The following is a 22,725-nucleotide window of genomic DNA, read 5'->3' as shown; positions in this document are numbered from 1 at the left end:
GCAGGGAGCGGACTGACCCATGGCTCGGGGGGGGGGTTAGGGAGCGGACTGACCCATGGCTCTAGATGGGGGAGGGGGGGCAGGGAGCGGACTGACCCATGGCTCTGGGGGGGCAGCAGGGAGCGGACTGACCCATGGCTCGGGGGGGGGTTAGGGAGCGGACTGACCCATGGCTCTAGAGGTGGGAGGGAGCAGGGAGCGGACTGACCCATGCCTCGGGGGAGGGGGGGTGCAGGGAGCGGACTGACCCATGGCTCGGGGGGGGGGTTAGGGAGCGGACTGACCTATGGCTCTAGAGGTGGGAGGGAGCAGGGAGAGGACTGACCCATGGCTCGGGGGAGGGGGGGTGCAGGGAGCGGACTGACCCATGGCTCGGGGGGGGGGGTTAGGGAGCGGACTGACCCATGGCTCTAGAGGTGGGAGGGAGCAGGGAGTGGACTGATCCATGGCTCGGGGGAGGGGGCGGTGCAGGGAGTGGACTGACCCATGGCTCTGGGGGGGTTAGGGAGCGGACTGACCCATGGCTCGGGGGGGGGGTGAGGGAGCGGACTGACCCATGGCTCTGGAGGTGGGAGGGAGCAGGGAGCGGACTGACCCATGGCTCTGGGGGGGTTAGGGAGCGGACTGACCCATGGCTCTGGAGGTGGGAGGGAGCAGGGAGCGGACTGACCCATGGCTCTAGAGGTGGGAGGGAGCAGGGAGTGGACTGACCCATGGCTCGGGGGAGGGGGTGTGTGCAGGGAGTGGACTGACCCATGGCTCGGGGGAGGGGGGGTGCAGGGAGTGGACTGACCCATGGCTCGGGGGAGGGGGTGTGTGCAGGGAGTGGACTGACCCATGGCTCGGGGGGGGGGTTAGGGAGCGGACTGACCCATGGCTCTAGAGGTGGGAGGGAGCAGGGAGTGGACTGACCCATGGCTCGGGGGAGGGGGTGTGTGCAGGGAGTGGACTGACCCATGGCTGGGGGGGGGGGTTAGGGAGCGGACTGACCCATGGCTCTAGAGGTGGGAAGAAGCAGGGAGTGGACTGACCCATGGCTGTGGGAAGGGGAGAGGGGCAAGGAGTGGGCTTAGTCATGGTTCTTCTGGGGACCCCACCAGCCCAGGCAGTGGGGGGGGCAGAGAGGGGGCCAGGGGTCTAGGTCTGTGCACTGGATCCATCCCTGAGACCCCAATATCACACCCCACTGCTCTCTCTTGGGCCCAACCCCCGTGGTCCTTGCACTGACCAGGTTTGTGCTGGAAGGGGGCAGCCAGGAGTGACAGATCTGGGTGAGGTGTGTGCTGTCCTTCACGTGGGCAAAATTAAGGGGCAATTAAATGCCCTGTTGTGTTGTGAGCGCTGAAAGTAAGGAAAGCCACTACCTAAGGTACGGGCAAGGCCAGACCCAGAGGTAAGCCCTGCAGCTGATGGGATTTCCTGGGAACTGATTGCCACACAGGGGCTGGGGCACTGACTGCTGCAGCTCTTGTGTCTGGGCGTGAGAAAGCCCGGAGAAAGGAGTAGGCAGCGAGAGAAGCAGTGGTGGCCATGGCCTGGAGAGGGAGCACACAGTGCTCCTGAGGCTCAGGGCTGGCTGGAGGGGCAGACCTGGGACTAGTAAGGGAACTACCTGCGTGCTTCTGCGGTGTCCAGGGAACCAGGACCTAGTGTGGTGGTGTGAGTGAACTGGATTGTGCGACAGCAATACGGGCTGACTTGAATCAGCCCTTTCTCCCCGTGATGGAAACTGCCTGCAAGCCCCCTGCTGTCAGCTGAAGCCCACCACTCACACAGAGGGGCAAGAACACTGCAGGCCCCATGCTGGGAGAGCTGGAGGTGGTAGGGGACAGGGAGACCAGAGGGCTGCAGGCCAGATCTGCCTTGGCCCCAGCCTCTGGCTGACAGGGTGTGGGGGAAGTATGACCCCAACTTCCAGCCACCTCAGGGGGCAAGGTAGACCCCAGGGCTCTGCCTAGGAACCTGCGGCTGCTCCCTCCCTTGCTGTGGGCCTCCCCGCCAGTGCAATGGGCCGATGGCCCCATAGCTGGGCTGCCCCTTGGCTCTGTCTGCAATTCACCATGGTGGAGATATACCTATCTCCTAGATCTGGAAGGGATGTGCCGGAGCCAGAGGGAGCTGGGACCCCAGATGGAGGCTGGGCATAGGGCTTGGCTGGATGACAAGGGAGCAGTGGCCTAACAACCCTGCCTCAGAGACAAAGGAATGGGAGGCATGGCAAACCCTTGGGGGACCAACCCACCGCAGCCTTGCCCGGCCCCAAGGTGAAAGGAGGCTGCTGAGCTCAGCTCAGGGATTCCTTTGTAAGCGCTTCAGCGCCTGCCAGCCCCTCCTCCATCACCCTGCCCCAGTTCCTATGCCCGGCTTCCCCCATCCTACACCACTACCTTTCTGCCTCCCCGCCACCCCCACTGCCCACCCAGCCCGGCTGCATGGACCCTGCCAGGAGCGCTGCAGGGTAATGCAGCACCACGCTGCACCTTCTCGGGCTGTTCCTGGCTCCTTGGGGACCTGGGGGTGCGGGTGTAGCCTCCCTGCCCATCCACGCGGGCTGGGAGCACTGACACCAAGCAGCTTGTCCAGCTGCCCTCCCCTCCTGCTCCCAGGAAGCAGGCTCCTGCATCGGGCAGGGCTGGCAGAGGGAGGAGGGGGCATTTCTGGGGTGCAGTCAGAGCAGTGTGGGCAGCCCAGCAATGGCTGTTGCCCCTCACCCCTTGCCCAGCAAGAGGAGGCTGGCCCTGGGGCCCAGTTGAGGGGTTGCCTCTCCGATTGTGCTGATCCATCACCCATCCACTGGCTCTTGGGTGCTGTGGGCTTGCGACGAGCGGTGCCCTGCCCTGCGGCGGGCGGCTGTGGGCTAGCAGGTGGTGGCTGTGGGCGGTGCCGTCCCATGGCAGCTGGCTCCCAAATAATCACGTGTATTAACTCTACACGGATGTGACAGGCCTAGCTTAACACACACTGCTGCTCCCCCTTGCTTCCAACACAGAAAACAGAGGCCACCAGCAGAACCCCCACACCCTTTCGAGGAACCCACCCTGTCCCTACATGCCGCTGGTAGTTGAACCAGCTCATGGCTTCAGTGGTGCTGTGAGACTCAGACAGCAGCAATGTGGCCTCGTACACTTTAATGGGAGTCGGAGGACACTGGCTGTGGCTCGTGTCTCCTTTGCAGCAGAGAGGGCAGCTGAAAGCTAGTTGTGCGGTGTGGGAGCATCTCACTTTTGTCTGCAGTCAATGAATGGGACTGGGAAAGACCAAGGTCACTACTTTGATCTGACGACCAAAATCCATCTTGTTTTCTTTCAACTTCCTTGTGCTCTCCCACTGGAACACGGCCCAATCTTACATAAGAACGGCCAGCCTGGGTCAGACCAAGGGTCCATCTAGCCCAGAGTCCTGTCTGCCGACTGGCCAGTGCCAGGTGCCCCAGAGGGAATGAGCAGAACAGGGAATCATCCAGTGATCCATCCCGTTGCCCAGTCCCAGCTTCTGGCAACCAGAGGCCAGGGACACCATGTTCAACCAACCCAAAGCCTTCAGCCGCACGCCAGTCATGTAGCCAAGAGATCACCTCCAGCACTTTCTGCCTTGTCACACGGGGGCCGGTGGACTCTCAGAGACGCTCACTTGGACTTCCCTTTACTTCTGCTCCCTTCCAAGCTGCCCGAGGCCTCCTATAATCTGAGTGGTTCCATGGGCTGCTGTGTCATTGGTTCCGATGTGCGTCAGCAGCCCTGGGGGAGACCTGCCAGCCAGCCTCCGAATCCCGTGGTTACAGCTCCCGTTTTCACGCGGGCAGACAGCACTGTTCCGTGGGCTCGTGTCCCTGCCCGAATTCTCTTCCACTCCTCTTGGAGTCACCACTGAGGACGGGTTGCATTCTTGCAATGGTGGAACCAACTCTAGCCGTAGCTGCTTATTTCAGACCACAACCACCCCCAGCCCCGGGTTTGTCCTCTGTAGATTTTTGTTCCAGGTTCTCCTGTCCTTGATTTGCTGAGTATCTGAAAACATTTCGATCGGTCTAGCTGGGCTGAGAGCCTCCTGGCTCTGTGCCCTCTCGGTCAGACGTGTCTGCTGCTTTGGTTCCTCCTCTTCCCTCGTTGCTGATCCTTCCCTTGGGGCAGCGGGACAATGATGTCTGAATCCGGCTCTGCAGCATGCAGGAAAACAAAGACTTCTTGGACATCGCTGTGACGTACGGTACCAGCCCAGGTATCTTCTCTTCTGGTGTAGCCGGAAATCTGTTCTGTCCTCTGGCAGACAAAACCAGCACAGCCAGGGCAGGGCAGAGCAGAGCAGCAGTTCCCTCATCCGTGGTGTAGAGCCACACCTCAGACAGGATCAAGCTGCCTCTCTGACCTCTCCCCAGTTTGCCCCTCCTGTTTACCTGGCAAGTGACCTGGATTAAGCCTCACTGCTCAGCTCTCTCCCTCGCAAACAGGGCAGGAATACACAGAGTCAAACAAGTTTTGTTCAAAGCCCCAGGGGTCCCAGCAACAAGGGCCTTCCCTGAGATACAGACCTGTCTCCCCCTCCCTGTTTGCCAGCAGCTGGGAGTGGGCGACAGGGGCTGGATCACTGGATGATTCCCTGTTCTGTTCACTCCCTCTGGGGCACCTGGCACTGGCCAGTCGGCAGACAGGACATGGGGCTAGATGGACCCTTGGTCTGACCCAGTCTGGCTGTTCTTATGTTCTCGTCAGTCCAGGGCCCACAGCCCAGCCACGCAGCCCTCACGGAGAACAACCGACCAACACTGCAAGCCCATGGGGTCATTGACACCCCGTTTCCACTTCCGAACCTTTCCAAGGGGGAGGGGGCACGATTTGTGAACATTTTTCTTTGCAAGTCCGGGAGTTCCACAGCTCAGCCACATCAGAGCAGCTGAGGGGGTGAAGAGACGTGGTGCACACGGAGATTTATTCTGTCATGAGGAGCCACTGAAAACCCAGCTCCTTAGTCAAACTCCACGACCAAAGTAGCAGTGGGGCGGGGGGTGCCCCGTAAGAGCCCACTGCTCAGGAAGGAAGCTGCAGGTGGGCAGGCAGCCAGGCGGTGGTGGGGAGGTGTCACCCGGGGTGTCATGTACAACCCACCAAACCCCAGCGCCTCCCATTAGTTACTTACAAATGGAAAGGCGTCATCACCACACCCAGGCACATGCCTTTGGTGAACTCACACTGCTCTCTGCCACTGATTTAGTTGTAAGGAGCTGGGACTGAGGAACCAACTTCTGCCCTGTGCGTGCCCACAGCGAGCAGAACACAGCTCAGAGCCCCAGGGCCGTTCTCTTTCCAGGACTCCCCAGCGCCCTGGAGCCCGCAGCCGGACCGCCCCACGAAGTGAGGCCTGCCAAAGCTGCTCTATGCACCCATGGCACCGGTGTGTCTTACCGGCTCAGATCCCAGGAGCTCGGCAGGGCTGCTGGCAGTAGGGGGCGCTAATGCCCCGGCATGGTGCTAGGGTCTGTGCTGCAGGGAGCAGGGTGGGGGCTCGGTAGGGGCGCTGACCCCAGTGCCGGGCCAGGGGCGCGGGGCTGTTCACAGTCTGCAGGGGGCCTGGTCCATGCAGCCAGGCCAGTCACTGGGCCGAACTGTTTGTGGGGGGCAGCGACTCCCCCCAGAACACATAGGCTGTCCGCCACCCCGCCCGAGCCAGGGGCTCCCTGCAGAGCTGGCTGCAGGCAGAGAGCCTGGCCCAGCCCTCTCCTGCTGATGGGAGTTCTGCGCCCAGCTGTCCTCGCAGAGGCCCACTGCATGCTGGGATCTGTAGTCCCACGGGGAGACTGGCTGTGGTCTGCTCCAGGAGGCAGGTCGGGGAATGTGCCACCCTGCCAGGCACGCCTTGGCTGGCCAGGCCAGGGGGCAGCGGATCCCATGGGGGCAGAACAGAACCACAGAGCCATGGAGCTTTGAGGCTACTTGGCTGCTCTATTTCTAACCACGAATACGTGGCCGGGCTCCGTCCCCAGGCGGGGGAGCCCAGCCGCTCAGGGCTCCGCGCTCTTGGTGCAGGGCAGGCTGGGCACCTTCCAGCGCCGCGTGCCGTGCAGCCGCAGGGAGAGCCACTCCTGCTGGGTGCTCGGGAGGTAGGACTCCGGGGTGCAGCTGCCTTGCAGGTGGCTGAGGAGGTCGGAGCTCTGGGTCTCCAGGGCGGTGCTGTTGCGCAAGGCCTGCACGTCCAGGCTCTCCAGGCTGTTCAGGCTGCCCGTGGGGAAGTCCTGAGTGCGGACGCCGTTGTGTGAGCCTGGGCCAAGGAGAGGAGATGTCAGCCGGGGGGGCGGGGCTAGGAGGGGTTAGCCGGGGGCGGGGGGGAGAGGGGGACAAGGGCAGGTTAGCTGTGGGACGGGGGGCAGAGGGGAGGTCAGCTGTGGGGGGGGCTCGTGAGGGGTGGTTAGCCTGTGGGAGGGTTGTGAGGGGGGGTTAGCTGAGGGGGGCAGAGGGGAGGTTAGCTGGGGGGGGAGGTCGTGAGGGGTAGTTAGCCTGTGGGGGGCAGGGGGTGGTTAGCTGTGGGGCAGGGCAGGGGGTGGTTAGCTGTGGGGCGGGGGGCTCGTGAGGGGTAGTTAGCCTGTGGGGGGCAGGGGGTGGTTAGCTGTGGGGCGGGGCAGGGCAGGGGGTGGTTAGCTGTGGGGCGGGGGGCTCGTGAGGGGTAGTTAGCCTGTGGGAGGGTTGTGAGGGGGGATTAGCTGAGGGGGGCAGAGGGGAGGTTAGCTGGGGGAGGGAGGTCGTGAGGGGGGGTTAGCCGGGGCCATCCCCCCCCCGTCCTGGTCCCCCGCCCCGCTGGGGCTGATCAGAGCCGGGGGAGGCGGTGCCCCACACAGACTCCTGCCCGCTCCGTACGAACAGCTGCCCCCCTGGAATCACTCAGCGGATGCGCAGGCGTCTGGGGCGAGCTCATCTCCTGGGGAGCTGGGCAGGGGCCCCTTGGACAGGCTCTTGCCATCTGCGGAGGAGCCCAAACCCAGTAGCACGGGGGATCCCAGCCCACTGCCCCCTGGCTGAGAAGCCCTCAGCATGGCTGAGCCACCCATACCCAGCCCCACCACCTACAGGATACTGCTCCCCTGTGCCCAGCCAGTGTCTCCAGCAGGCTGCTTGAGAAAGAGCCACGGACAGGCACCTCCACTTCGATGTTTGCCCGCTAACCTCCCTGACACCGCTGGGCCCAGGGGTGCCGTGCAGGGTGGAGCCGGTCCCCCCCAGTGCTCCCCCACAGCCGGTGCAGAGCTGAGCACGTCCAGCCGGTCCCCGGGCCTGGGAGCAGGACTCCGTGTGCTCAGCACGTGCACACTGATTGTGCGCCGGGAACAGCACCCAACAGAGCCCATCTCTGGGCACGTCCGGGCTCCGATCTTTGACCCGCCCTCATGCCCCTGGCTGGGGCAGTGCAGCCCGTTGGCCCCTCCAGCCCACCCCCACGGCGCTCACAGCACTTGCGGAAGGACTCCCAGGTGTGGGAGGGCAGGCAGGCCTTGCTGCTGGGCTGCTGCAAGAGGCAGACGATGGCGTTGTCCATCTGCTGGAAGATGCGCAGCGACAGCACCGACTGCTTGATCTCAGGCGACAGGCCGGACTCCTCCGACTGCACCAGCCGCCGCACCGTGTCGAAGTCCTGCTTCAGCTGCAAGGCACCCTGCAGGCTGAGGAGCCCCGGGTGAGAGCGGGGAAGAGATCGCAGCCCCGGGCGCCCCCCTGTCCCGACCCGCAGCCCCCGGGCGCCCCCCAGTCCCGACCCGCAGCCCCCGGGCGTCCCAGCCCCGGGCGCCCCCCAGTCCCGACCCGCAGCCCCCGGGCGTCCCAGCCCCGGGCGCCCCCCAATCCCGACCCGCAGCCCCCGGGCGTCCCAGCCCCGGGCCCCCCCTGTCCCGACCCGCAGCCCCCGGGCGTCCCAGCCCCGGGCGCCCCCCAGTCCCGACCCGCAGCCCCCGGGCGTCCCAGCCCCGGGCGCCCCCCAGTCCCGACCCGCAGCCCCCTGGGGCCCCAGCCCCGGGCGCCCCCCAATCCCGACCCGCAGCCCCCTGGGGCCCCAGCCCCGGGCGCCCCCCAGTCCCGACCCGCCGCCCCCTGGGGCCCCAGCCCCGGGCATCCCCCAGCTCTGCTAGTGCCCCCAATCCCGACCTGCAGCCCCCTGGGGCCCCAGCCCCGGGCGCCCCCCAGCTCTGCTAGTGCCCCCAATCCCGACCCGCAGCCCCCTGGGGCCCCAGCCCTGGGCGCCCCCCAAAACCGACCCACAGCCCCCGGGCGTCCCAGCCCTGGGCGCCCCCCAGCTCTGCTAGTGCCCCTCAATCCCGACCCGCAGCCCCCTGGGGCCCCAGCCCCGGGCGCCCCCCAATCCCGACCCACAGCCCCCGGGCGTCCCAGCCCCGGGCGCCCCCCAGCTCTGCTAGTTCCCCTCAATCCTAACCCACAGCCCCTTAGCACTCCAGCCCTGAGTGCCCCCCAATCCTGACCTGCAGCCCCCTGGTAACCCAGCCCTGGGCTCCCCCCAGCTCTGCTAGTGCCCCTCAATCCTGACTCGCAGCCCCCTACCCCGTGAGCTCCATTACCTGAACTTGATTTTCTGGGTGAGGATATGGTCCATCCAGGCTTCCACGAAGGCTGTCATGACGTGGGTGAGCGCGGGCACCTGGGACTCGCGCGGGAGCACCTGGATGCCCTGCAGGACCTGGCCCAGGACACTCTGGGCGGCGGCCAAGGCGTATTCACTTGGGGTGCTGGGCAGCTCTGAAAGAGTCGGGGAAGGGGGCAACGTTACCCCTGCATGGCTGGAGAGAGCTGTGAGGGGTGTATGCCCCACACTGGCACTGCAAGGGTTACGGGGAGCTGGGGAGCTCTTCAGGGCACCCGGGTGCAACTCCACAGTGTGGTAGGCCCAATGCAGACAGCCAGCTGGGCGGCTGCAGGCAGGAGGTGCCCAGGGAGAGCTGGCAGCACTGGCCAGGGGGCCGGGCCCAGATCGCCCAGGCGAGAGCTGGAAGGGCCACATGAGGGCGGCAGCAGGGAGTTCAATTCCCACCTGGGGGAGCCTGGAGCGGATCCGGAGCTGTGGGAAGGGCCTGCTGCCAGGCGGAGCAGGGAGGGGTATGACTAGGCAGAGCCTGCCGGGTCCCCGGCTGGAGCCCAGAGGAGGGTGGGGCCGGCAAGGTGGGCAAACCCCGGGGAGAGGGAGGAAGGACTCGGTGTGAGGCCGATGGATCGTTTGTGGGACGCTCCACCAGGGGCGGCTCTAGACATTTCGCCGCCCCAAGCACGGCGGCACGCCGCGGGGGGGCGCTCTGCCCGTCACCGGTCCCGTGGCTTCGGTGGACCTCCCGCAGGCGTGCCGCTGAAGGCAGCCTGCCTGCCGCCCTCCCGGCGACCGGCAGAGCGCCCCCCGCGGCTTGCCGCCCCAAGCACGCGCTGGGGTGCTGGGGCCTGGAGCCGCCCCTGCGCTCCACCCCCGAAGGGCAACACTTAACAGTGACCCCCCGTGGCCCCACAGAACCTGCTGTGCCAGCCCGGCCCCCAGGGGGCGCTGGCTGCCGAGTCGCTCGCCCACTGGAGGGAGGGCAGCGCTCACACTGCGCCCCCAGCAGCAGGTACCTCGGGGGAAGACTGGCCTGGGCCCTGTGGGGCAGCACCAGGCCCAGAGACTAAGCGATCCCTGCAGGGAGAGCCGGGTCAGCGGCCTGCTAGCAGGGCCTGGGCCCAGAGCCAGTGCTCCGGGCAGCCTTGGCAGGGCAGGGCCGGGACAGGCCTGGGCAAGAAGGAAGCTGCTCTCAGCTTGACGTGCCAGCTACGAGCGGCTCTGCCCACTGGGTCTGTCGGCGGGCAGGGGCTGGGCACAGGACACGGGGGGACGGACCTGCACGGAGGCCTGCTCTCCAGGGCTTGCCCAGCGGCATGGTCTGGCCGAAGATCTCTGCCGACATCCGCTTGCAGTCGGTGGAGAACATCCGCAGCACGTCCTGCGAGAAGCTCTGGGGAACAGAGGGGGAGCTGGGCCGGCACCCCCGGGAGAGCCCGGCTTGGCACCCCCGCCCTCGGGAACCTGGCAGCTTAGTCCAGCAAGCACGACAGGGTCCTGGGCACACGTGCCAGGAGATGGAACAGAGCCAGCCTCCGTCCAGCGCCGCCCCCAGCCTACCCAGCTCAGAGCCAGCACCGCACGCTCCACACCACCCATCTGCCTAGAGCTGCCACCAGCCGTTCCCCCTACAACCTGCCCACCCGGCTCACAGCCAGTCCCGTCCCCACCCCCGTCAGCCCTGCCCTGCGGCCCAGAACAGGGCAGGGGCAGGAAGGTGCAGGGGTTTCCAGCCTGCGCCCAGCTCCCCGGGGCTCGCCAGAGGAGTGCGGCCAGGCCTGGCCCCTGCTCCCGGAAGGGCTGCGGCTCAGAGAGGAAGGGGCTGGCCCAAGGCAGGGACCCTCCCCTAAAGCCCCGAGACCCCAACCCTATGCAGCCACCGTGAGGCAGGGCAGGGTCCCCTACCTGGATGCTGGCGGCGGTGGAGTGGATCTGTAGGCTCAGCTGCTGCTCCTGGTGGGAGCCAAGGGCCGGCCGCACCCACCTGGGGCTCTCCCCCAACTCAGGGAAGGCCCCGCTCACGAGCTCCGCCAACCTGGTGGTCTCTGCCTTTAACAGCTGCAGAGGAGAGGAAGACGTGAAGCCCTGAGCTCAGCCATGGCCAAAGAGAGCCTGGCTGGGGGCCAGCTGCAGCCCCCCCGCAGCCTGGGATCCCAGACCCACCCCCGCTGCGCCCGCTGCGCCCGGGCACACTACAGGGAGGGACTCTGGCTTGGGAGCAGCTGGTGCTGGGGGTCGGTTGTCTCCATGACTCCCTGTGGCTGGTGGAGAGAGATGCCGCAGGCCCGGCCAGCAGCTCCCTGGCTGCGGGTCCCGGCCCGAGGAAGTGTCCCAGGAGCCATACTTGCCTGGAGATCTCCCTGGGTGACGAGCAGGAACGGGCAGAGGGACCAGGCCGCAAGGTGCTGATAGGCCTTGGCCATGAGCCAGGAGCAGGAGGCCTGCCCCGTGGCCAGACAGCGAGTCAGCAGCTCCAGCCGGAGGCTCGGGGAGACGAGGTTGCCGCTTGCTGCAGGGAGGGACAATGGGTTAATGGTCAAAGCCTAGAGACCCCGTGGGACAGAGTGAGCTGGCACAGGGGAGAGCCCAGCAGGAGGAGGACTCGGGGGGGGGGGGGGAGGCAGTGCCAGGGGTGGCCCTGGAGGGGGAGGGGGAGGGGGGGTTGGCGCTGGGGTGGTGGGGTCGGGCAGTGCCAGGGGCGGCCTGGGGGTGCGAGGGGGATGGTGTGGGGATTCGGGGCCGGGCAGCGCCAGGGGTGGCCTGGGGGTGGGGGGAACAGGCAGTGCCAGGGCCCTAGAAGCTGATTTCTCAGCAGAGCACTGGGGCACATGTCTCCATGAGGAACCGCCCCCACGGTGAGCGCCCCCTCTGGCTGATACAGAACCCTGCTCCGCCTCCCTGAGTCTCCAGCCCTGCAGCCCAGAGAGCCCTCACTCACCAGTCCTTGCAGCGAGCGGAGGCTCCAGGCATTTCAGGGCGAAGGCCAGGGGAGGGTGGAGCTCCCGCAGCAGCTGGGCAGTCCTGCTGTGCGCCGTGCCCGCTGTCCTAGGCCCAGGCACACACTTATCGCTGAGGCTGGAACCCAGGGCCTGGCAGAAGCCTGCGGAGAGGGGAGAGCACCACGGTGGGGGAGGGAGATGCTGCCACCACCTGGGGCCCTGGGTCCCCCCGAGGTCACCGCAGAGCCTCCCCGCTCCCAGCATGCCCCCAAAGTACCCCATGCAGGGCCCCCCTGTTCCCAGAGCCCCTCCAGTCCCAGTGCCAGCAGCCAGGCCTCCCCACAGCACTCCTGCCGGCCTCAGGGCCTCCAGGCCAGCAGCCCCTGGGCCTTACCTCGGTCCCAGCTCTGGAAGACAGCCTGAGAGATCAGACACGGGCACAGGCGCCGCAGCGCTGCCTCGCACTCCGGGGGCACGCGGGCTGCAAGCGAACACAGGGCTGAGCACCAGGACAGGCAGGGCCGGCTTTAGGCTGATTCGCCCGATTCCCCTAAATCGGGCCCCGCGCCCAAGCCCCGGTATGGCGTACGGGCAAGAGCCCCAGGCTCAGCTGCTGCTCCAGCTGCCTCTGCCACCCCGGTCCTTTAAATAGCCACCAGAGCCCCACCGCTTCCCCAGGGCTCCCACGGCTATTTAAAGGGCTGGGATGGTGGAAGCAGGGGAGCCCCGGGCCCTTTAAATAGCCCCCGAGCCCATGGCCGCTGCTACTACCCTGGTGTGGGAAGGAGGGAGGAGGAGGAGGCACTCACCATACAGGGTGGGCTGTACCCCCTGTACCCAATCCCCCTGCCCGCAGCCAGCCCCTGCTGCACCCCCTGCCCTGCCCACAGCCAGCCCGTCTCTAGCCAGCCCCACACCCCCTGCCCTGCCTGTGATGGACAATAAAGTTCCTCTTAACCAACTTGCTATTTATAATATATGACACAATGTACGTAATAGATAATTTTGTTATTATTTATATAGTTATGGAAAGTAAATGATACAGGGAAGAAATGAAAAACACTTTTTTTTACGTTTTTTTTTAGTCATCCCTGCTGGGGCCCCGCCGAAAATGTTCGAACTGGGCCCCGCACTTCCTAAAGCCGGCCCTGAGGACAGGCCCTGCCCCTGGGCACAGCCCCGGCAGAGGAGGAGGGGATCAGGCCAGTCAGCCTTTGGCTTCTCACTGCTGGTGCCAACCAGGGAGCCAGATACTGCCAGGCCGGGGCAGACCCCAACTCCTGCACCAGGGGCCATGCCGCAGCCCTGATGGGAAGGATATCTGGGCACCAAAACCTTCACCTGGATGGGAGCCAGCGTCCTCAGAGGGGAGACACACTGTGTCCCAAACCCTCCCCGAGCTGGGTCCGGATCAGAGCCAGCGCCCCCTGGAGAGGAAAGACCCTGTGCCCCATTCCCACCCCCCATAACCAACCAGGCCACCACCCTGAGACCGGATTGGAGCCAGCGCCCCCTGGAGGGGATAGGCCCCACGTCCCAGTCCCCGCCCCCCTGCACTCACCCTGACTCAGTGCCTGGCTCAGCTCCTGCGCCAGCGCAGCTGCTGCCCTTTCTGTGCACTGGGGCAGGCCTCCGCAGGGCTGTGCCTGGTCCTGCCGCAGCTCCAGGTGATGGGCCAGCGAGGTGGCCGCGGCCTCCCAGAAGAGCGGGCGGTACTGTGCATACAGAACCTCGGCAGCCTCCGAGTAGAACGCGTCCAGCCAGCGCACAGACTTCCAGCTGGGCAGGGAGGCCGGGCTCAGCCTCTCGTCCAGGTCCGGGCTGGCGGCCGGCGCCATGGGGGGCTCCTGGTCCTCCTCTGCCGGGGGCTTCTCCTGCTTGGGCCTCTTGAGCACATGGTGCCAGAGCGTGTCGGTGGAGGCCACCAAGACTCCCAGAACAAGGTCCAGGAGCTCCTTGTCCTCCCTGCACAGCACCTGCAGCTCCTCGGGGAGGCTCGGGAGCCCCTCCACTGTGGGGGGCCCAGGGGACCCCACATCTGTCTCGCTGCTGCTGCGGTCCATGGAGCAAGGCACCACAGCACTCTCCCAGTGCACTTGTTCCAGGCCGTCCCCCTGTGCCCGCTGCAGGAGGAGCTGGTGGAGTCGGTGGGCGGCCAGCCTGCCTCTCTCGGCTGCCAGCACGCCCAGCACCCGCCCAATGAGATAGGCTTGAGCGCCACCCCCCACGTCCCCTTTGCGCCGGAGTGGAGTGGCGGGATCAGTCCCCGGCTCGCCAGAGGTTCGCTCCAGGGCCTGGTCGCTCAGCACGTGGTTGTAGATCTCCAAGCCCTGGAACAGGTCGGAGAGCTGGGCAGGGGAGACGGCAGCGGGGCTGGCCCGTGCCAGGCAGTGCAGCTGCACCTCCACGTAGCGCTCCACCAGGCGGACGGCGTGCAGGGCCAGCAGACCCAGCGCCCGCTTCATGTGTGTCACTGACTCGTGAGGCTGCAGCAGCAGCACCCGCAGCCAGGGGTCGCTGCGCATCTTGCGCTGCAGCCCGCTCCAGTGGCTGGTATGAGTCCGCAGCTCCTCACAGAGTCCCCTGAGCTGCCTGCTCCCCCCAGGGTCCCCTCCCCGGTCCTTCAGCGCCAAGAGAGCCAGGAGGTGGCGGACGAAGTCCGAGGCCCCTTTGAGGCGGCGGCTGTACTCGCGGGAGAGGCGGAGGCGGTGGCGGTGCTGCAGCAGGGCGTGCAAGGTGGCACAGTGCTTGGCTACACGGGGGTGGACGGGGTGGTAGGAGAAGGCGCCCTGGGCCGTGTCACTGGCCGCCGGCTTGACGTGGCCTCGGAAGGTCTCCGTGCGGGGGTTCTCCTGCACGCAGAGGCAGCGGCTGAGCCCCAGGAAGCTGTGCTCCACCTGGGCCAGGCGGGCGAGGGCGCCGGGCGAGTCCTCCTCGTCGCTGTCGTAGGCACTGGCGCTGGCATGCTGCTGCAGGAGGCGCCGCACACTGGGGTTCACGCAGTTCCACAGCAGGGCCTCCGCCTTCTGCAGGGACTTGGCAAAGCTGCTCAGGGAGCTGCAGCCTGCAAGGCACGGAGCCTCAGGGAGGAGGCGGCTGCAGCCCCAGGGAGCCCCCTGTAACCTCCCCCAGCAGCGAAAGCAGAGCCAGACTGGGCTGAACGGAGAGGGCACAATCTGTAGGGGAGCAGAGATATGCCCCCCGACGGCCCGTCATGCCCCTGCAGCTGTGCCTCCAGCGCTCCCTAGGCACCCCCAGCTCCAGTGGCCTGGGGTGTGGGGAACCACAGGGGAGCTGCTTTATAGCCCCTGGACTCCCCATAATTACCCCATCCTCAACCCACCACTCCCACACACTTCTTTGGGGACCCCCCGCCAGCCCTGCCCTGGGGAAAGGAGCGAGACCCCTCGCTGGAGGCCCCAGCACTACGGTGCCAGTGCTGCAGAGGGAGCTCTGTCTCCCCTGCCTCCCGCTGCTCTCAGGGCTGTGACACGAGGCTGCAGGTCCCCCTCTGCCATCTGCAGCTCCCTGCACTTCCTCAGCCTGCCCTGCTTCTTACCCTCCCCCATCCCTGTCTCTGCTGCGCTGGGACCTCAGCTGCCCTTCCCCTGCCCGTAATTCCCAGGGATTAAACGGCCCAGACTGAACAAAAGGCGCTGCAGGAAGGAGGCAGAAATGCAATTAAAGGATCAAGGGACTAAAAAGAGCAGCCACCCCTGCCCCAGGTGTCTACCTGAGCTGCAGCAGCCACGCAGCGAGCAGCCTGGGCCACCACAGCCCTCAACTGGGGCTCACGGTCTCTGCCTTCAATGGGAGGCTCTGGTGCCCAGGTCTCCTCCGGCCCGAACCGGTGCTGCCCAGCCCCACCGAGTTTCTGTCCTCACCTGAGTCCGCCGACTCCTCTCGCTCCCCCTGCCCAGCAGCGGGAGACACCTTCTTGGGCCCCACCAGTGAGCTCAGAGGCGGCAGGATGGAGCCTGAGGCCTGCGACATGCGCGACATGAGGAGGATGAAGACAGCGTTCAGGCCAATGCCATCTGCTTCGATCATCTGCAAGAGGCAAGGGCTGGAGGGTCAACCGCAGCATCGCCCGCAGTGGCAGCTGCCAGCTTAGTTGCCCCTGACCCTGACCCCTCCTGAGGACAGCAGCACCATCTCCTGACAGCCCTAGTCACACGGACCTCAGCTGCCCCCTTAGGGCAGTGCCCCAACCCCCACGTGCAGGGGACAGGCACTCAGGAACCGAGGGGGTGTCCACACTGCAGTGTGAGCCCAGGGTTTGAACTCAGCCTCAAGACTAACCCCCTTCTGCCTACACACAAATCACGCTAGCTAACCCAGGGTTTGGACCCAGGGCCCGGGGGGGGGGGGGGGGGAGGACCTGAGCCTCAGTCAAGCTTGGAGCCGAGTTCAAGCCCAATGTAGCTGCAGCAGCCCCAGTGGACTTGTGCTCCGGCAGGCTGCCCAAAGGAGCCACAGTCCCAAGTCCTGACTTCCTTTGTCTGCTGGACGGGCAGCTTGAGCAGCCTGTCAGGTTTCCCCCCCTTGCACCGGGAACGGGGGGCGGGAGTGGCCCCGCTTTGCGAGGGGGCAAGAGCTCTGGACTCAGGCCGGCGTAACGCAGTGTCGACGCCGCAGCCGCAGGCGGGCCAGGGGGCCAGAGCTCCACACCGGGGCTTGCAGGCCAGTGCAGGCGCTCAAGGCCGGGCTCTGCGAACTGGAGCTCACGCTGCAGCGGAGACAGACCCGGGGGGGGGGGGCAGCCCAGGCCACGGCCACACGTCCCCACACGGGCTCAGCCCGGCCGGGGCGCAGCAGGGCTATGACGGGGGGGGGGGGGGCGGGGGGCTGTCAGCCCCTTCAGCGCCGGCCCGGCTCCCCTTGCCCCGCGGGGGCCCCGGGCCAGGCCAGGGGGCGGGGCGTCGGCAGGGGGCGGGGCCAATCCCGGGCGAGCCCCGCCCCCACGGGAAGCCTCCGTGTCCATCCGGGCACTTCAGCGGGCCCAGGGCGGCCCGCGGTAGCCATGGTAACCGGCACCTCCGCGGCCGCCCGGAGGCCCCTGGGGCCCGGCGCCGGGGGCCCTGGTGGCCGCGGAGCGGCGGCCGCGCCAGCCCCATCCCGGCCCCGACACTCACCGGCCGCCGCCTCGCGCCGAACCGCCCCCAGCTCGCGACAGGGCGCTGGGGGCCAAGAGCCAATCAGCGGGCTAGGAAATGGCACGTGACGGGGATCCTCGCGCTTCAGCCCCCCCCCCGCCCGCTATGTCACGTGATAAGGGAAGTCGGCGTCTCGCCACGTACGGACAGTGATGGGCGGAGCCGAGAGGCGGGAGCTGCCCCTCCCCCGCCCGGGTGCCCCACGCTGGAGGGGGCTGGGCTGCGGGGCATGGCTCAGGGGTGGGCCCCACCATCGCCAACCTGTGGAACTCCCTGCTGCGCCCTCTGCAGCCAGCAGGACACTGCCCCTGCCATGAGCCCCCCATGATTCCCCCGGGTCACCCCGAGTGAACCCTGCAGAGCCCCCCCTGAACCCCCTATGTCACCCCCACTGAACCCGTGACATCCCCACAGAGCCCCCATGAACCCCCATGTCACCCCCTAGGAGTCCCCCATGATTCCCCCGGGTCACCCCGAGTGAACCCTGCAGAGCCCCCCCTGAACCCCCTATGTCACCCCCACTGAACCCATGACACCCCCACAGAGCCCCCATGAACCCCCTATGTCTCCCTCACTGAACCCATGACACCCCCACAGAGCCCCCATGAACCCCCTATGTCTCCCTCACTGAACCCATGACACCCCCACAGAGCCCCCATGAACCCCCTATGTCTCCCCCACTGAACCCGTGACACCCCCAGAGCCCCCATGAACCCCCATGTCACCCCCTAGGAGTCCCCCATGATTCCCCCGGTCACCCCCGAGTGAACCCTGCAGAGCCCCCCCCTGAACCTGTGACACCCCACAGAGCCCCCATGAACCCCGTCACCCCACTGAACCCCCTATGATGCCCCTGCAGAGCCCCCCATGAACCCCCTATGTCACCCCCACTTAACCCATGACATCCCCACAGAGCCCCCATGTCACCCCCCTAGGAGTCCCCCATGATTCCCCTGGGTCACCCCGAGTGAACCCTGCAGAGCCCCCCCGAACCCAGTATGTCACCCCCACTGAACCTGTGACACCCCCACAGAGCCCTCCCCTCCCTCCCTGCACAGCCTGTGTTATGGGACCTTTGCACTTTGCCAAGTAGCCTGGTGTGGTGCAACCTGCCACGTAGCTGTGCCCACTGGTCTGCTCCAGCGCAGCCCGGGGGAGCGTCAGGCTAGCAGGGTCCCCACATTTATCTGGCACAGGAGTGTCTCTCTGTCTAGCCTTCTGCTCCCCATTCAGGGCCGGCTCTGGCTTTTTTGCCACCCCAAGCAAAAAAAACACAAAAAAACCTGCGCAGCGGCCGGAGCAGCAAAGGGGGGGGGGAACCAACCTGCCGCCCGGCCGGAGCAGCAAAGGGGGGGGGGGAACCAACCTGCCGCCCGGCCGGAGCAGCAAAGGGCGGGGCGGGAATTCCGGGAAACCTGCCTGCTGGTTGGAGCGACGAAGGGGAGGAGGGCGTGAAACAAACCTGCCGGCTGGAGCAGTGAAGTGGGTCGGGCACGAAACAGACCTGCCGGCCGGCCGGAACAGCAAAGGGAAGAAAAAACAAAAAGAAAAAAACCCCTGCGGGGCGACGGGCGCGCGGGTGCAGGGGGACTCCCAGCCCTGCAGACCCCGGGGAGCGGAGTGCACACCCCAGCGAGCGGGCGGGCGCGGGGGGGAGAGAGAAGGGGGCGGCCAGGGCTTCCTTAAGCGGGGCGCTCGCCATGCGGCCCGTCCTGCCGGGCTGCCTTCTGGGAGGGCTCCACGCCGCTCCGGTGGGCAGGCTGCCGTGCCGGGCTTGCTGGAGACCTGGCACCGCTCCCAGCAGCTCCCCTCCTCCGCGCCGTCGCCGCCCCCTACAGGGCGGCAGGAGCAGCAAACCAAAAAGAAAAAAACCTGCAGGGGCGGCGGAAGCGGTGAAGTGCAAAAAAAAAAAAAGGATTGGACAGAGGCCGCCCCTTGGAATCTGCCGCCCCAAGCACCAGCTTGCTCGGCTGGTGCCTGGAGCCAGCCCTGTCCCCATTCTAGCGTGGCTGAGGGCTGACCCCAGCCCAGCGGTCTCCCAGGCACTGCCAGCCCCTTGTCTCAACGGCTGCTTTATGCATGAAGGGAGTGGACTGAAAGCCAAGAGCATCCTGAGGTCTAATCCCTGCCAATCTCCTCGCTTAGTGTGTGCCACTGGGTCAGTTGCTTGGCCTCCTTAGCCCAGCCAGCCAGACTTCCCTGAACACACACAGGAGAGAGCAGGGGCGCCTGGGAACCCCAGCCGGGCATTGTTCTGGAAGAACGAATTCCTGAGTCTCCCCTGCTCCCAAGCCGGCTCCAGGCTCAGTGTTGCTGACCGTCCCCTTGAGTTAGTGCTGAGCACAGTAGGTGCTGGGGTGTGGGGGCAGCTGGCTGGGTGCCCACAGGGGGCTAGCGATGAAGGGAGGGAGGGAGGGAGAGCCCGAGCAGGGATGGGCCATGCCTTGGCTCTGCTGGGGCTTCTGACGTGTTCTTGCAAAGATTTGCTTGATGCTCTTTGGGGAAGTTCTCCAAAGCAGTGCGGGGTCACTTGAGCCTTGTCCAGGGGGCGTGTGTGTCGGGGGCTCCATGTACACATTGGAGGATGGGCGGGGGGTGCATGCATGGGAAGGTGTGGTCAAGGCTATGCTAGGCTGGGTGGGGGTGGTGCATGCACCTGTGCCTTGGGCTGGGTGCACACATGGGTGGGTGCTTGTGCGTGCAGGATGGGGTGGGGGGAGGGCAGGCGTGCATGTGCTGGGATCGCTCAGCTCCTGCCCCAGGAAAAGCTGCAGGACGGGCTTGGCTCCATCGGCACTGCCCTCCCGCAACTCCCCAGCAGCAGCAAGCGCCTGGACTCTGCTGATTTCTGCCTGAACTCTCCCTGCCCCTTCCTGTCAGCAAGGGGCAGGCAGGCCGGGAAGGGGGCGAGGAAGCTGAAGAGGTCAGAGACCTGCACTTTGCTAGGGAGGCCACAGAGGTGACACTGGTCGACCTGGGTTTAATGGGGGGGGGGGGGGAGAGATGGATAATGGGGACAGCCCAGCGGTTGGCCCCAGGGCTGAGCGACTGACTCCTGGCCCTCGCTGCCCAGCTGTGGAACCCAGTCCTCTGGCTCCCTAGTTCAGTGCCCCCCACCCCCCTGCCAGCACAACAGGCCTGGCTGCCAATTTCAGGTCTGGCACATTCCCACAAGCCACCCAGCGGCTCCCTGCCTGAGCCCAGAGCCAGGGACAGGGCTGCGCACCCACCCTGTCGCCTAGGGAAGCCACCCAGTGCTTCAAGGTGTTTGTGTAACCCACAGGCCTGGCTGGAGCTCAGGGGGCTGCTCGGCAGGATGCAGGAGAAGAGCAGAGGGGAGCAGCAGGGAGAAGGGGGTAGAGAGGTGCAGGGAAGGGGGGGAGGAGGGGTACAGCGATGGGGGAGGGGAGAAGGCAGAGAGTGAAAGGGGGTGGGGGGGTTAGGGACCAGGAGAAGGGGTGGGGTGCAGTGAAGGGGGATGGAAGAGCGCCACAATGGGGGAGGGGAGAAGGGTGCAGTGGAGGAGGGTGGAGGGGTGCAGCAATGGAGGGGAGAAGGGGCTGAGGGGTGCAGGGAAGGGGCACAGGGGTACAGCGATGGGGGAGAGAGGGGGCAGAGGGGTGCAGTGAAAGGGGATGGAAGGGTGCTGCAGTGGGGGTGCAGCGAAGGGGGCACAGGGAAGGGAGGAGGGGCCGAGGGGTGCAGGGAAGGGGCACAGGGGTACAGCGATGGGGGAGAGGGGGCAGAGGGTGCAGGGAAGGGGGCACAGGGGTACAGCGATGGGGGAGAGGGGGCAGAGGGGGCAGGGAAGGGGGCAGAGGGGTGCAGCGATGGGGGAGAGGGGTGCAGTGAAAGGGGATGGAAGGGTGCCGCAGTGGGGGTGCAGCGAAGGGGGCACAGGGAAGGGAGGAGGGGTACAGCGATGGGGGGAGAGGGGGCAGAGGGGGCACAGGGAAGGGAGCACGCGAACAGCGATGGGGGGAGAGGGGGCAGAGGGGGCACAGGGAAGGGAGGAGGGGTACAGCGATGGGGGGAGAGGGGGCAGACGGGTGCAGTGAAAGGGGATGGAAGGGTGCCGCAGTGGGGGTGCAGCGAAGGGAAGGGAGGAGGGGTACAGCGATGGGGGGAGAGGGGGCAGAGGGGTGCCGCAATGGGGGAGGGTAGAAGGGATGGGGAGCAGAGAAGGGGCAGAGGGGTGCAGCGAAGGAGGAGCAGGGAGGGGGGGCAGAGGAGAGCAGTTTCTTATTGGTCAGAAGAAACAAGGGAGCCAGGCCAGGCCGCGCTCCCCCTGGCAGGGGGTGGGGGGCACTGAACTAGGGAGCCAGAGGCCTGGGTTCCACAGCTGGGCAGCGAGGGCCAGGAGTCAGTCGCTCAGCCCTGGGGCCAACCGCTGGGCTGTCCCCATTATCCATCTCTCCCCGCCACACACACCCCTAGCGCTCCCCCTCCCCGCATGCACACACCTGTGTGAAGCCTGGATCCCAGCTTGGGCTGGGGGAGACGGGCCGGTGCAGGAGCTCGCTGCCCTGGAGGTGTGGAGGCGCAGGAACGGTGGGTTGGTGGCAGGACGGAGGTGAACCTGGTGCGGCTCCTGGCTTTCCTGGCACTTGTGGGGAGCTGTTCCCCAAAGGGGCATAGTGCACACGGGCTGGGGGCCAGGACTCCTCGCAGCTTTGGTCGTGACTCAGTGCCACTCTGCTCTGCGGAGCTCGGCATGGGTGTCTGTCTCCATTAGAACCCTAACCCCGGCCAGGTGCCCCGGGTGGCAGTTCTCAAAGCTCTTTGCAGACCAACTAATCCTGGGTAACGAACTAACCTCCCACCTCCAGGGCAACAGCACTGTCCCCACTTTACAGAGGGAAACTGAGGCAGGGGGCAGGGGCTGGCCTGCCGCAGGCCAGGCCCATTGGTGTGCATTGGGATCCCAACGCCAGGGCCTAGCTCCCAGCCCACCCCTCTCTCCAGAGGGCACTGCTTCTCCGGGTGGCTGGCATTCTGCCCATAGAGCCATTGCCAGCTGGGGCTGGCGACGGGCTACAGTGACTTGGGTCTCCCCTTGCTGGGTTGCGGGGAGAGTTTCAGGGGGTGCCTGGGCAGATGAAGGGTTTGGGGGGCAGGATGCTGGGGATCCACTCTCCCTTGTTCATGTTGTCCCAGCCTGGGTTCCCCCCAGTTACTTATATGGCAAGTCAAGCTACTTGAAGTCCAGCCAGAGACGTGTCTGTCCCTGGGGAAGGACCCTCTTGGCTCCATAGTCAACTCAGTGCCTGGGGCTCACCAATGATCCCACCCATAGGGCTGTGGTGTGTTGGAGACATTCACCCGCTTGCCTGGCCTGAGAAACACCCAGCCCCCAAGGGGGAGAACTCCCTGTGCCAGCTGGGGCCCATGTAACAGGGCTGCTGTGGGGTTAGCTCAGCCTTCCCTCCAATCCCCAGTGACTGGCCTCAGTCCCCTGCTCCCACTGGCACCCCAAAAAGACACAGTGCAGACGCAGTGCTCCCCCCAGTCCTCACCTCAAGGTAGGCCTTCCTGCGGCTTCTCTCGATGCTGCTCTCCTTGTCCATGGTGGGTCAGCAACGGCCCCACGCAGCTGCCTGCTGCTAAAGCCAGAGAGAAATGATCTTAATAGCAGCTCTAATCAGCTCCTAATCCAGGCAGTCCTGGAGAGGGGCTGGGCGGGCAGGCAGGCGGGCGGGCAGGCAGGCAGTCCTCCTCTCCAGAGCAGCCCTCTGAGCACATCCAATCCTCTGGGGATCCCGCCAGGGTGCTGGGGAACCACGAACCCACATTAGCTTCCTGCCTGCAGTCACTGCGTTGTCCTCAATTGCCCATCCCATGTGTCATGGTGGCTAAGTCCATAAATGGCTATTAGCCAGGATGGGTAAGAATGGTGTCCCTAGCCTCTGTTTGTCAGAGGGTGGAGATGGATGGCAGGAGAGAGATCACTTGATCATTGCCTGTTAGGTTCACTCCCTCAGGGGCACCTGGCATTGGCCACTGTCGGTAGACAGATACTGGGCTAGATGGACCTTTGGTCTGACCCAGTACGGCTGTTC

General features: G+C 66.0%; 1 protein-coding gene across 3 annotated transcripts; it reads right to left on the bottom strand.

Annotated features, from left to right (window-relative positions):
- Nucleotides 1-5,916: 5,916 nt before the first annotated feature.
- On the bottom strand, nt 5,917-22,304 carry CCDC142 (coiled-coil domain containing 142). Of its 3 annotated transcripts, none has more exons than XM_045019445.1 (11): nt 22,183-22,302; nt 15,395-15,560; nt 13,072-14,574; nt 11,905-11,991; nt 11,510-11,671; nt 10,920-11,080; nt 10,477-10,629; nt 9,850-9,964; nt 8,552-8,729; nt 7,443-7,645; nt 5,917-6,252 (listed from the first exon to the last, which is right to left on the bottom strand). In XM_045019445.1, exons 1-11 carry the CDS (start codon nt 22,231-22,233, stop codon nt 5,996-5,998), a joined length of 3,036 nt encoding a protein of 1,011 aa, XP_044875380.1. In that variant the 5' UTR covers nt 22,234-22,302; the 3' UTR covers nt 5,917-5,995. The 3 variants fall into 3 exon arrangements, with proteins under 3 accessions (XP_044875380.1, XP_044875379.1, XP_044875381.1); XM_045019444.1 differs by having other exon boundaries at nt 7,434-7,645; nt 22,183-22,291; XM_045019446.1 differs by lacking the exons at nt 5,917-6,252; nt 7,443-7,645 and having other exon boundaries at nt 8,559-8,729; nt 9,850-9,983; nt 22,183-22,304.
- Between the last annotated feature and the right edge of the window lie 421 nt (nt 22,305-22,725).

This window comes from Mauremys mutica, chromosome 5 (assembly GCF_020497125.1).
Source record: "Mauremys mutica isolate MM-2020 ecotype Southern chromosome 5, ASM2049712v1, whole genome shotgun sequence".
Classification (NCBI taxonomy): Eukaryota; Metazoa; Chordata; order Testudines; family Geoemydidae; genus Mauremys; species Mauremys mutica.
This window is presented reverse-complemented; position numbering and strand designations above follow the sequence as displayed.